Source organism: Halichoerus grypus, chromosome X (genome assembly GCF_964656455.1).
Source record: "Halichoerus grypus chromosome X, mHalGry1.hap1.1, whole genome shotgun sequence".
Taxonomy (NCBI): Eukaryota; Metazoa; Chordata; class Mammalia; order Carnivora; family Phocidae; genus Halichoerus; species Halichoerus grypus.
Genome location: NC_135727.1, coordinates 62640418 through 62655508, shown reverse-complemented (window position 1 = coordinate 62655508; position 15091 = coordinate 62640418). Strand labels below are relative to the sequence as shown.

Sequence of the window (15091 nt, the reverse complement as noted above, 5' to 3'; positions counted from 1 at the left end):
ACCTATTCTCCGGAAGCTGTTTCAAAAAATAGAAACAGAAGGAAAGCTTCCAGACTCATTCTATGAGGCCAGCATTACCTTGATCCCCAAAGAAAGCAAAGACCCCATCAAAAAGGAGAATTTCAGACTGATATACCTGATGAATATGGATTCCAAAATTTTCAACAAAATCCTAGCTAATACGATCCAACAATACATTAAAAGGATCATCCACCACGACCAAGTGGGATTTATCCCTGCGATGCAAGGGTGGTTCAACATTCGCAAATCAATCAATATGACAGAACATATTAATAAGAGGCGAAAGAACCATATGGTCCTCTCAATTGATGCAGAAAAGCATTTGACAAAATATAGCATCCTTTCCTAATTAAAACTCTTCAGAGTATAGGGATAGAGGGAACATTCCTGAAGTTCATAAAATCCATGTATTAAAAACCCACAGCAAATATCATCCTCAATGGGGAAAAGCTGAGAGCCTTTCCCTTAAGATCAGGAACACATCAAGGATGTCCTCTCTCGCCACTATTGTTCAACATAGTACTAGAAGTCCTGGCAACACCATTCAGAAAACAAAAAGAAAAAAAGGTATTCAGATTGGCAAAGAAGAAGTCAAACTCTCTCTTTTCACAGATGACATGATACTTTATGTGGAAAACCCAAAACACTCCACCCCCAAATTACTAGAAATCATACAGGAATTCAGTAATGTGGCAGGGTACAAAATCAATGCACAGAAATCAGTTGCTTTCTTATACACTAACAATGCAACTGTAGAAAGAGAAATTAGAGAAACGATTCCGTTTACAATAGTACCAAAAACATAACATACCTCGGAATAAACCTAACCAAAGAGTTAAAGGATCTGTACTCTAGGAACTACAGAACACTCATGAAAGAAACTGAAGAAGACACAAAAAGATTTTAACATTCCATGCTCATGGATTGGAAGAATAAACATTGTTACAATATCTATGCTGCCCAGAGCAATCTATAACTTCAACGCCATCCTGATCAAAATTCCAATAACTTTTTTCAAAGTGCTGGAACAAACAATACTAAAATTTGTATGGAATCAGAAAAGACCCCGAATCGCCAAGGAAATGTGGAAAAAGAAAAACAAACTTGGGGGCATCACATTGCCGGATTTCAAGCTACATTACAAAGCAGTGATCAGCAAGAGAGCATGGTACTGGCACAAAAACAGACATATACACCAATGAAACAGAATAGAGAGCCCAGATATGGACTCTCAACTCTATGGTCAAATAATCCTCGACAAAGCAGGAAAAAATATGCAATGGAAAAAAGACAGTATCTTCAATAAATGGTGCTGGGAAAATTGGACAGCTATATACAGAAGAATGGAACTCGACCATGCTCTAACACCATACACAAAGATAAACTCAAAACGGATGAAAGACCTCAATGTAAGACAGGAATCCATCAAAATCCTAGAGGAGAACATAGGCAGCAACCTCTTCAACATTGGCCACAGCAACTTCTTTCAAGATATATCTCCAAAGGCTAGTGAAACAAAAGCAAAAATGAACTTTTGGGACTTCATCAAGATAAAAAGCTTCTGCACAGCAAAGGAAACAGTCAACAAAACAAAGAGGCAACCCACAGAATGGGAGAAGATATTTGCAAATGACACTACAGATAAAGGGATGGTATCCAAGATCCATAAAGAACTTCTCAAACTCAGCACCCAAAAAACAAATAATCAAGTCAAGAAATGGGCAGAAGACATGAACAGACACTTCTCCAAGGAAGACATACAAATGGCTAACAGGCACATGAAAAAATGTTCATCATCATTAGCCATCAGGGAAATTGAAATCAAAACCACATTGAAATACCACCTTACACCAGTCAGAATTGAAAAAATTGACAAGGCAAGAAATAAATTTTGGAGAGGTTGTGGAGAAAGGGGAACCCTCTTACACTGTTGGTGGGAATGCAAGTTGGTATAGCCACTTTGGAAAACAGTGTGGATGTTCCTCGAAAAATTAAAAATAGAGCTACCCTATGACCTAGCAATTGCACTCCTGGGTATTTACCCCAAAGACACAGATGTAGTGAAAAGAAGGGCCATATGCACCCCAATGTTCCTAGCAGCAGTGTCTGCAATAGCCAAACTGTGGAAAGAGGTGAGATACCCTTCAACAGATGAATGGATAAAGAAGATGTGGTCCATATATACAATGGAATATGACTCAGCCATCAGAAAGGATGAATACCCAACTTTTACATCAACATGGATGGGACTGGAGGAGATTATGTTAAGTGAAATAAGTCAAGCAGTGAAAGTCAAGTATCATATGGTTTCAATTATATGTGGAACATAAGGAATAAGGAGGACATTAGGAGAAGGAAGGGAAAAATGAAGGGGGGAAATCAGAGGGGGAGACGAACCATGAGAGACTATGGATTCTGAGAAACAAACTGAGGCTTTTAGCAGGGAGTGGGGTGGAGGGGTGGGTTAGCCCAGTGATGGGTATTAAAGAGGGCACATATTACATGGAGCACTGGGTATTATATGAAAACAATGAATCGTGGATCACTACATCAAAAACTAATGATGTATTGTATGGTGACTAACATAACATAATTAAAAAAAATGAAAGGCTCAGTGAACAAAAACAAACATATATAAAGCAAATCAACTGGGTGGGGGAGGGGGAATGATGGATGTAATAATTAGGAATAAATCCCCAAAAAGAATACAAGATACATCTATATATATTTAAGGCATCTTACATTAATATTCATTACTTTCTTATTTTGAAAATTTTGTGATCAAATTAAAGAGTATGCTGAAAGTTTGGGTTGCAAGAATGGGCCCACTCAGATTTTACATTTACTATATTACTCACAATTTATTTCAAGATGAAGCAAGATATCTGTATCATACCTATATATATGTAATTCTTAATATAATATACACTTCTTTAATTCTTTAAAAAACTACATTTAATAAACCGAGAAAAATATTTAATTTTTATCAACTAAAATTAAAGTGAAAACTATTTTATTCTAACCTTTACAAATATAAAATATTAATGATACACCCTTATGTAAAAGTTACAATCATAGCATGTTATCAGGAGTAAACAAGTTTAAAATTCTTACAAATAAATCATTATCAAAGACCAGTTTCTTACCCTACATGTAAATATTTCTTATTTTTGATATAAATAAAAATTTCTATTGACCCAATGACCCTGTTTATTAGTGTCAGACAAGTCTGATATTTGAAAAATCAGCTTAGGGAAAAAATAATATAAATCATGGATCTGAGTCATTCAAAATCTCTAAGAAAATAACCTTATCAGAGAACATCAAATAAGCTAACAAAACCTCAACAGAGATTAAGAAAGCAGGTAACAAAATGATCTAAGGATATTTGAATATATTCATATACTTACTTAAAATTGTGTTTATCAATACTGAAAAAAAAACATTTAAAATTCAGTGCCCATTGCCTAGATTTCTTTAATAAAATTAAAATCATCCTAGACTCTCCAAGTTACCATACTTTTCAGGAGTTATGGTTAGATCTGGGAATAAGGACATACATCGTTCTGCCACTAGTTTTTTCAATCTCAGAATACTAGTAAGGGGCTTACTTATGTACCTAATGAAGTAGGAATCTGACTCCCTGCTTAGCAGTTTCTACTGGGAATATGAATCTTCCCAATGTATAGATCAGATTTTGTTCCTATATGATTAGCTAGGCTATGAGTGGGCCTTTTCTGTAAAGGGCCAGAATGTAAATATTTTTGGCTTTGCAGGTCATGTGATCTCTGTTATAACTACTCAACTCTATATCGGGAAAGCAGCCATAGACAACATATTAATTAATAAGTGTGGTTGTGTTCCAATATAACTTTTATTAACAAGAATAGGCTGTAGACCAGATTTAGACCATGGGTAGTAGTTTGTCAACCTCTTACCTAGGATATCCAAACATTTATTTTATACTGTGATTAGTGATCAGGCAATAATTTTAAGTTTTTACTCTAAACATATGAAAATGGTATTTTAATACAAATATTTTATACCTACAATGACCACATGTCCTAAATTTTGGGGGACAGTCCTGACTTTGTGTAATTTTATCTTTATTAATAATTACCATATATTTCAATTTCAGGTTTAAAAAACAGGTTACCTATATGTAGTCAACTAGCAAAATAACCCCTTAATACATAACTGCTACCTTTGAAAAACCCAGTATCTGCAAATACTTGCAAGTAGTGTAACCCAAAGCACTATAAAACTAAACTTACCCTTTGGGTAGGATAAGATGGCTTTTTCTTCTTTTCGACTGTATAAAGACTGATTTCTATGTCACCTTTTGCAGTTCGACATTCTTCCTGAACCCTGATAACAAAGGTCAAAGTGACAGAAAATCATCAAAAATCAAACCAACAGTCTAAGGAGGGCACGTGTTGTGATGAGCACTGGGTATTATATGAAACTAATGAATCATTGAACACTATATCAAAAACTAATAATGTACTTATACAGTGGCTAACTGAACATAATAAAATAAATAACTATTAAAAAAATCAAACCAACAATCTAAAAGGCAGGCAACAAAAATATCTTCAAATGTAAAATCTGCCACTTTAACTATTTTTAGGTGTACATTAATGACATTTACAATGTTGTATAACAACCATCACCATTATTTGCAAAACTTTTTCATCACTCCAAACAAACTTTGTAACCATTAAGCAGTAACTCTCTATTTCTCCTTCTACCAGTCCTCGTTAACCTCTAATCAACTTTATGTCTCTATGAATTTGCTTTCTCTATATATTTCATATAAGTGGAATCATATGCTATTTGTCCTTTTGTGTTGGTATTTCACTTAGCATGTTTTTAATGTTTATCCATGTGGCAGCAGGTATCAAAAATTCATTCTTTTTTTTATGACTGAGCAATATTCCATTGTATGTATATATCACATTTTGTTTATCCATTCATTTGAGGACAGACACTGGAGTTATTTCTACTGTTCTGGTATTGTGAATAATATAGCAATGAACATTGGCATACAAGTATCTCTTTGACTTCCTTCTTTCAATTGTACTTTAACGTTTTGAGCAAAGAATTACTTCGAATTCCTCTACTGCCAAGAGTTCATAAATTAGCTATGTCTCCCTTTTTCTTATTACTGTCGTAGAAAGAAAAAGTGAAACTAAATTATGTTTGCTACTTGTTGGATGAGCTGGTAAAAAGGCTTGGTAGAGGAGTTAGCATGATTAAGAGATTTTGTATGTTCTCTGTCAAATGTCCTTTTTCTTTCCTAAATCTACTTCCAGCCTATGTGGATTATCTGGAGTTAATATTAAAGCAAATGTTAGGATTTATAAATAAGAACAGGTATTCTAAATTTGAAATTCATCCTAATAAAATCCTTTCATACAAGGAGGTATACTTAGAGGGCATTTCAAAATATACCCTAAGCACTGGGGTCTACAACACATCTATATTGCATTCCCAAACTATTCCAATATCAAATTGAGGGCCTTTTCCTCAGAACCACTGTTGAATTTTGGGTCTATATACCACTAACATATTTAATAACAAATGGTCTCAAGTTCTTACTTAATAGTATTTGTATGCTTTATCTTCTAACCTAGACTATAACCTCATGGAAAACAAACTATGTTTTTCATTTTTCAGTATTTCCCAAACCATTTAGCACAAAGCCAAGCAAATTGAAGATAATTATTAAATAGTTGTTATAGAATGAACTAACTGGAATAATGTAGAAAAACTAATACAAAACTCAGCTTGATTAAAAAATACCTTAGTTATTAAAATTTACTAACAATAAAATTCTCAATTTTCTTATCAATGTTACCTTATTGACTCACCTACTAACTCCACTATTTAATTCATTGACCACCACTCTTCTGCTCCATGCCATGAGATCTCTTTCAGTGGCCATCTGGCTCCGGGGAGCATTGTTATGCATTTGTCGGACACCTTCAATTTGACCACTACGTCGAAGCCCGATATTTGGGGATGAAGATATGTCCATATTTGGACTTCTCAGAGCTAAAATAAAAAGAAAGGTACCACTTTCTCCCAGTAAAGGCACCAAAATTTTAGAGATCAGTACTCTGAAATAGGAGAGTCTAAGATGGTACTTCTAGACAATATTGCCATCCTTTTGTTCTACATTTTCTGTACCACCTTTATGGTTTTTAAAGTGTGTTGAATAAAGCAAAGCACTCAATAAATGTTTAAAGTTTCTATCACTCTTTTAAATTTTTTCAAAGTATGTTCACATCTGTCATCTACTAAATGCTTAGGAAATACAAAAAGTATATTTAACATGATTTGGTAGATTCACAAATGCTTAATAGTACTACTTCAGAAAGCAGCTTTTAATCTAAATCTTATATTTAGCCCACTAAAAGGTCTATGAATAAAGTTTCAATAGGCTTTCAAAAGTAGTAATAAGAGAAAAAGTATAAGCAAAAAATATTAACTATCAAAATTCCATTTTCAAAGTTGATAAGCAATGAAAGAAAGGGGAATAAAGTAATGAAAGCTTTTTTAAGCCCCTAGATATTCCCTGTTAATTTATTTTTGTTGTATTTGTAAATAAAATAAAAATGGAAATTGAATGATTCATTCAACTGTTAAAATAAGCACCCAGGAAAGACAAAAACAAAACAAACAAACAAAAAAACATTGGAAACAGAAGTCAGTGGGGTCGCTCTGACTAATGGCATTTCAAATATATCCACAGAAATATAGTATGGAGGGTAGAGTTGAACGCTGATTTCATTAATGAATCTCTAAATCAGGGTTCTAAGAATGTTTAACAAAAAGGGCCTGGTTATGTAGGATTATCAGCCCACTTCTTATCTTGTTCCAGGTTAAGGAAAGCCTATCTGAGTTAGGTGCTCCTTAGGTGAACAAAAAATATTTTAATTTTAATTTTATGGGATACTTAAGAATCAGGAAATGAGTATAATACCCTGTGAATCACCTCAAATTCAAATCGCTTTATTCAATTCCTGGACTATAATACCCAAATAAACCCCAATTACATAAATGTAAAAAGAAACACATTTGCCAAAATCCCATAAGAAGACTGCATTTTGAAGTACTACTAATAGTTCTTGAAAAAGGCAAAACTGATGGTGCTCACTTTGGCAGCACTTATATTGAAATGATACAGAGAAGATTAGCATGGCCCCTGAGTGAGGATGACACGCAAATTCATGAAGTATTACATCATTAAAAAAAAACTAAAACTGACAGAAGCTAAGATATATATAAAATTCAGATATATATGGCACCTGGGTGCCTCAGTCAGTTGGGCATCTGCCTTTGGCTTGGGTCATGATCCAAGTCCCAGGATCAAGTCCCACATGGGCTCCCTGCTTGGCAAGGGAGTGTGCTTCTCCCTCTGGCCCTCCCTCCTCTCATGTTTCTCTCTCTCTCAAATAAATAAAATCTTTAAAAAAATTCAGATGTATAGCCACATTTCATGTAAAGTGAAGAAAAGATATAATAAATTAGAATACAGCCAGTATTCAAACTGTTGTGAAAACCAATTCATAAGTTGCATCTGTATTTTCTAAGAATAGGGCTTATCTTCCAGTGTATTTTTGTAAATTCAAGAGACCAAGGGGATAACGTTGCTTTTTTTTTCAACAAAGGAGGGTAAATTTTTTGTTAGTAATTTTTACATTCACATGGTTTTAATTTTGAAAACATTATAGGTTGGTTCTCCTTTTACAAAAAGGCTGTACTTACTGCAGCACCTCATTTATTATAACAAAAGGAAAGACTGCAAAAACATTCTTGAGTTAGGAGAAAACAGTATATTAAATATACCACCCGTATTTCTTAAGAAACGCTAAGAACTTTTAGCCACAAATGACAATGAGATTATGGCACTTTGGTGTATTTGATATCACAATTGTAAATTAATAAAAATGTTCTTATTTAAAAACCTAAAATGTTCCTTACATGTAATTACTTAGTGCAATTAAAATAAAGTACCTCCATCATATAAATATATACATACTTACCACCATTAGCAGAATATGATCTATTAATTGGAAAATGTGGAACATCTCCTTCGTTAATTAGTCTAAGATCTTGTTCTCTCTGTAGCTCCCTGATTATTCCATCAAGAATGCTTTCATCTTGGTCATTGGTTTGTTGCCCAATTACTTGTTCTACCACCTCACCATCACCTTAATGAGACCAAAGATATAAAGCCACAAAATTACATACATTTTAATATACCTTAAATAGAGTAAAAACAACCTTCATCTATAAATTTCTAGAAAAATAATAATAAACAAGATTAAAATGAAAATAAAACATATATCAAAAAGTATTTATAAAGAACTTTTAAATTGTTTGATATGTTAGCTTGTGTGTATGCATGACTTAACAAATGTCCCCAAATTAGCCATTATTAGGAGGGTCTTCTCATCTTAAAGAATAATCATTAAATTATGAATTTCCAAATGTACTTTCTCGATGAAATATTCCAAGCAAAAAGTCCAGAGTAGAGATCTGAGGAAAGTTTAAAGTTCAACCACAGATACAGAAAATGTTTTGCATCTTTCTTTCATGAGAATTTCCTTTCTGAAATAAATCAAAATAATGGTCTTTCAAATACTGTCTCTTTCAAAAACACCTCAGTATATTGATAAGTACAGAAATTATTTCTACTGACACACTGAAATACAATGGTTACATCTTAATACTTTATTACTTCTATATTCTTTTTCTTTCCTTCTTTTTAAAGATTTATTTATTTATTCCAGAGATGGGAGGGAGGGGCAGAGAAATAGGGAGAGAATCCTCAAGCAGACTCTATGCTGAGTACAGAGCCACACGGGGCTGGATCCCAGGTCCCTGAGATCATGACTTCAGCCAAAATCAAGAGTCAGATGCTCAACCAACTGAGCCACCCAGGTGCCCCTATATTCTTTTTCTTAAATACGTCTTAGACATGTTTTTCATCTTGTCCTCTAGTCGGACTAAAAGGTATCCAAAAGAGTAGCCAAGTAGCCAGACATCAGGTCTTACAGGAAATGAAGTATGATGAATTAGATTTTTTTATTCAAATGTTTTGAGTTTTATCTATTTAATATTCATGCTTTTCCCCTTGTTTACATATATGACATTATAAAAGTCAATATTAGCAAACGTATAACACCATTTCATTGCTCTACAAATCTTTATGAGAGAATACATAAAAGGATATGCAACATTTCACTCTATAAAAAACAATTCAAGTCTTAAATCCCTAGTAAGGAAATAAAATTCCATTTACAATTCAATATCTACACCATACCTGGAAGAAAACCTACAACAAACAAAGATATGAAGGCATTCTGGTGTGGTGGATGGGGTATGAGAGGCAGAAAATGCAAGAGAAATACATAAACAAGATTTGCTATGGAGGGGAAGATAGCTGTGGAGTAGGAGGAGACCAGGCTTGCCTCCTCCCATGAATACAAGTAGATAAATACCAATTCATCCTAAATACTCCAGAAATTGATCTGAAGACTAGCAGAACAAGCTCTACAACTAAAGGTAGAGAAGAGGCCACATCAGAGAAGGCAGGAAGTGCAGAGACATGGCTTGTGATAGAAACAGATCATGGTTTCCATAGTGGGGAGGGAGCCAAGGTCGTAGAGAAGGGCAAGAGACAGACTAGCACAAAGGGGAGCTCACATGGGAAAGATGAATCCTCATAGCAACTGGCTTGGTAAGCCAGAGGGGCTGAATTTCATGAGTTCTTGAAAACAGTGGGGCTTAAAGCCTGGAGTTTTATAGGTCAAAGGGTTTGGCTCTGGGAGAGCATGCAAAGCATTGGGGCTGCTCTTGGAAAGAATTCAGGGCAAACAGCCCATAAACTTGTGGCGTGGAAACTGATCTCAAGAGTGCCTGAGGCACACGGTGGGGAGCTTATCTGCCCATCTCAGAGTGTGTCCCAGAGAGGCAGGATTCATGGAAAGACCCGTCTGTGAACAAAGTAACTAGCAGCTGCCATTTCCCTCCCATCTGCATAAGTACAGGGTCACCTATGGGAAACAGCACAGCACCAGAACTTACTACCTAAATTGCTTATGCCAAGTCCTGCCCCATTGTGCTCAGATGGAACTGACCTTCCAAGTCACACTTAACCTCAGTCCTAACACCAGTTCTCTTCCCTCAGACTGGCCCAAATTCCTGCCAACACTGCATCTCCTGATCCAGGAGTTTTGCAGGACCTGGGTTCCAATGGCAGTGGCAACACATCTCATTTCACAAGCAGACTGGAGCACACCAGTTAAAGCTCACCACAAAAGGCCAAGGACCAAACAATGCTGACAACAGGCAAAGACAGCATCTACAGAAGATGGGCCTAAAGAATAAAGTGGCCTGCACACAAGAGCAGAGTGCATGCACCACACATTAGAAAAATTCACTGAAGTGTTGGGTCCTGGGGAAAAGGGGACACTACACTCCAGGGTACTACAAGGACTTCTTCAGAAGGTCATTACCCCCAAGAAGAGGAGACATAGCTGACTTACCTAACACACAGAAACAGATACAGAGAGGCAAACAAAATGAGAAAACAGAGGAATTTCTCCCAAATGAAAAAAGAGGACAAAGCCACAGCCAGAGATCTAAAACTAAAATAGATATAAGTAACATGCCTGATAGAGAATTTAAAGTAATGATCATAAAGCTATGCACTGGACTTGATAAAAGAGTGGAAGACATCAGTGAGACACTTAAAAAAGAGATAAGGAATAATATAGCAGAGATAAAGGATTTAATAAACAAAATGAATAACATGGTTGACAGAATAAACAGCAGTCTGGAAGAAGCAGAGGAACAAATTATTGACCTAGAGACAGAGTAATGGAAAGTAGTCAAGCTAAACAAAAGAGAGAAAAAAGAATTATGTGAAAGAATTAGGGAACTCAGTGACTCCATCAAACATAATAACATTCATATTATGGGAGTCCCAGAAGAAAGAAAGAGAGAAAAGAGGGCAGAGAATATATTTTAAGAAATAATAGCTTAAAACTTCCCTAATCTGGGGAAGGAAACAGATACCCAGGAGGCACAGAGAACCCCCAACAAAATCAACAAAAGCAGATCCACACAAAGACATATTATAATTAAAATGGCAAAATATAGTGATAAATAAAAAAAATTTTAAGTCAGCAAGACAAAAGAACACAGTTACACATAACGGAAATCCCATAAGGCTATCAGCAGCTTTTTCAGCAGAAATGTTACAACAAAAAGGGAGTGGCATGATATGCTCATAGTGCTGAATGGGAAAAATCTGCAGGCAAGAATACTCTATCCAGCAAGGTTATCTTTCAGAATAGGAAAGCTAAAGAGTTTCCCAGACAAACAAAAACTAATGGACTTAATGACTAATAAACCAGCTCTATAAAAAATACTAAAAATAATTCTTTGAGTGGAAAGGAAAGACCAAAAGTGACAGTATCAAGTAGGAAACATAAAAGCAGTGAAAATGAGTATTTCTGGGGCGCCTGGGTGGCTCAGTTGGTTAAGCGACTGCCTTCGGCTCAGGTCATGATCCTGGAGTCCCGGGATCGAGTCCCGCATCGGGCTCCCTGCTCGGCGGGGAGTCTGCTTCTCCCTCTGACCCTCCTCCCTCTCATGCTCTCTGTCTCTCATTCTCTCTCTCTCAAATAAATAAAAAAAAAAGAAAAAAAAAGAAAATGAGTATTTCTGTAAGAAATCAGTCAAGAGACATACAAAAAAAAAAAAAAAGAATGTAAAATATGACACCATATACCTAAAATGTGGGGAGGAGAGGAGTAAAGAATGGGTTGAATCTTAAATGACCATCAACTTAATATAGACAGCTAGAAGATGGTGGTGTAGTAGGAGGACCCTAGGTTCGTCTCATCCCTCAAACACAACTAGATAACTATCAAATCATTCTGAATACCCAAGAAATAAACCCAAGGACTGACAGAACAAACTCCACAATTAGAGGGAGAGAAGAGGCACATCAAGAATGATAGGAAGTGTGGAGACATGGTTTGGAGGAGAAACAGCATGGGTGCTGTGGAGGGAAGGGAGCCCTGATCACAGAGAAAGGCAAGAGAGTGAGGAGTACACTGGGGAATGCACAAGGAGAACACTTCCCCAGTCATTGACTGGGAAAATGAGAAGGGCTGATTTTTGCGAGTTTTTGCAACCAGCGGGGTTTAAAGACAGGAGTTTCAAAGGTAAGGTCAATACGCTTGGCTGGGACAGAGCCCTGAAGGCACTGTGCTACTCCAGGAGAGAAGGCAGATGAACAACCCTGGGGCAAAGAGCAAGAAAACAGCAACTGAAAAACACCAGGATACACTGGGAGAGATTATTCGCTCTTTTCAGAGTGCTTCTTTGAGAGCAGCAAGCACGGAGACCCCTCTCCTGGGACAAAAGAGCTGGCTGGTGCCATTTTCCTCCCCTGCCTGTCACATAAACATAGAGCCACCTTCAGTAAACAGCACAGCACCAACACTGGCTGCCTAACTTGCTTACATCAGGACCCACACCCCTGCACTCTGCCCTTACTGCCCTTCTAGGTAAAGTTTGCCTCAGTTCCAGCACAGTGGGCCCCTTCCCCAGAAGACCAGCAGAAACCCCTGCACACACCATTACTCCTGACCAGAGAGTTCTGCAAGGCTTCAGTTCTAGTGGAAGTACCATCAAGTCTCATTTAACAAGCAGAACAGAGCACACATAGTGAAAACACACCACACTCTGGCCAAGGTCCAAACACTGCCCACTGCAGGCAAGGAGAGCCTCTGAAGAGGAATGGTCTGAAGGACAGAGCAGCTGAAACACAGCAGCAGAGTGTACTCAGCACACACCAGAGACACTCCTTGAAGCACCAGGCCCTGGACACTTTATGAATTCTTCTTCATAAAGCCATAATTCTTAGGAGCAGGAAACATAACAGGCTTTTCTAACACAGAGAAGTAGACAGAGACCTAGAAAAAATGCCAAGATGGAGGAATTCAAACACAAGATAAGGTCACGGCCAGAGATCTAAGAGAAACAGATATAAGTAATATGCCTGATGGAGAATTTGAAGCAACAGTCATAAGGATACTCACTGGGCTTAAAAGCATGGAAGACTTCAGGGAGGCCCTTAACCCAGGGATAAAAGAGTTAAAAAACTGTCAGAAATGAAGAATGCAATAATTGAGATTCAAAACAGGCTGGATGCAATGAAGTTAATATAGACAGCTATATGCACAAGAGGTTATATGTAAAACTAATGATAACCACAAATCAAAAAACACTAATAGATAGGCAAAGAATAAAGAGAATGGAATCCAAATATATCACTAAAGCATATCAGCAAAACTTAAGAGAAAGATAAGGATCAGAGAAAAAACTTCAGAAATAACCACAGTACAAGTAATAAAATAGCAATAAATACATATCTATCAATAATTACTTTGATGTAAATAAACTAAATGCTCCAGTCAAAAGACATAGGGTGACAGAATGAATAAAAAAAAAAAAAAAAAAAAAAAAAACAAGACCCATCTATATACTACCTATAGGAGACTCATTTTAGACCTAAAGACACATGCAGAGTGAAAGTGAGGGAACTGAAAAAATGTGAAAAGAAAGCTGGAGTATCAATACCTATATCAGAAAATACACATTTTAAAATATACATTTTAAAACAAAGACTATAACAAGAGATGAAGAAGGACTCTATGTAACAACAAAGGGGACAATCTACCAAAAAGATAATGATTGTAAATATTTACGCACCCAACATGGGAGTACTAAATACATAAAACAGTTAATAACAAACATAAAGGAACCAATCAATAATAATACAATAATAGTAGGGGACTTTAATACACTACTTACATCTAAAAATTTTGTTTATTTATTTATTTATTTGACAGAGAGACACAGTGAGAGAGGGAACACAAGCAGGGGGAGTGGGAGAGGGAGAAGCAGGTTCCCACAGAGCAGGGAGCCCAATGTGGGGCTTGATCCCAGGACCTAGGGATCATGACCTGAGCTGAAGGCAGATGCTTAACAACTGAGCCACCCAGGCGCCCCTACACTACTTACATCTAAACAGATAATTAAAAAGCAAACAATGGCACAGTACACTGGGTGGATTTAACAGATATATTTATATAGAACATTCCATCTTAAAACAGCAGAATACACATTCTTTTCAGATGCACATGGAACATTCTCCAGAATAGATCACATATTAGGCCAGAAAAAGAGTCTCTTTGAACAAATTCAAAGAGATTTAAGTCATACCCTGCATATTTTTTGATGACAAAGATATGAAAGTTGAAGTTCAACAGAAGAAAAAATCTGGGAAGACCACAAATACATGGAGGTTAAATAACATGCTACTAAACAATGAATGGATTAACCATGAAATGAATGAAGAAATCCAAAAGTACATGGAAATAAATGAAAATGAAAACACAATGGTTCAAAAGCTTTGGGATGCATCAAAAATGGTTCTAAGTGGAAGTTTATAGCAATACAGGACTTACGCAAGAAGCAAGAAAAACCTCAAAGAAACAACCTACCCTTACACCTAAAGAAGTTACAAAAAACACCAAACTATACCTAAAAACAGCAGAAGTTAGGAACTAATAATGATTAGAGCAGAAATAAATAATATAGAAACTAAAGAAACAGTAGAACAAATCAATGAAACCAGGAGCTGGTTCTTTGAAAGATAAATTCATAAACCTCTAGCCAGACTCATCAAAAAACAAAGAAAAAAGACACAAATAAATAAAATTACAAAGGAAAGAGGAGAAAGAACAACCATACCACAGAAATACAATTAGAATAGTATGAGAAACTATAAGCCAAAAAATTGGACAACCTAGAAGAAATGGATAACTTCCTAGAAACATATAAACTACCAAAACAGAAGCTGGAAGAAATAGAAAATGTGAATAGACTGATTACCAGCAAGGAGGTTGAATCTGTAATCAAAAAACGCCCAATGAACAAAAGTCCAGGATGAGACGGCTTCACAGGCGAATTCTACCAA

General features: G+C 36.1%; 1 protein-coding gene and 1 non-coding gene across 4 annotated transcripts in view; one reads left to right on the top strand and one right to left on the bottom strand.

Moving 5' to 3' along the window:
• BRWD3 (bromodomain and WD repeat domain containing 3) overlaps nt 1–15091 on the bottom strand; it is a 192900-nt gene that overhangs the window by 70544 nt on the left and 107265 nt on the right. For all 3 annotated transcript variants that reach the window (XM_078065011.1, XM_078065013.1, XM_078065012.1), the window contains 3 exons: nt 8073–8240; nt 5895–6078; nt 4296–4389 (listed from right to left, as the gene is read on the bottom strand). In XM_078065011.1, coding sequence (XP_077921137.1) covers nt 4296–4389; nt 5895–6078; nt 8073–8240 — 446 coding nt within the window. The remainder of the gene's footprint in view (nt 1–4295; nt 4390–5894; nt 6079–8072; nt 8241–15091) is intronic.
• Nucleotides 7176–7276, top strand: LOC118519272 (U6 spliceosomal RNA). The gene has a single exon (XR_004909081.1). It is a non-coding gene; the product is annotated as a U6 spliceosomal RNA (small nuclear RNA).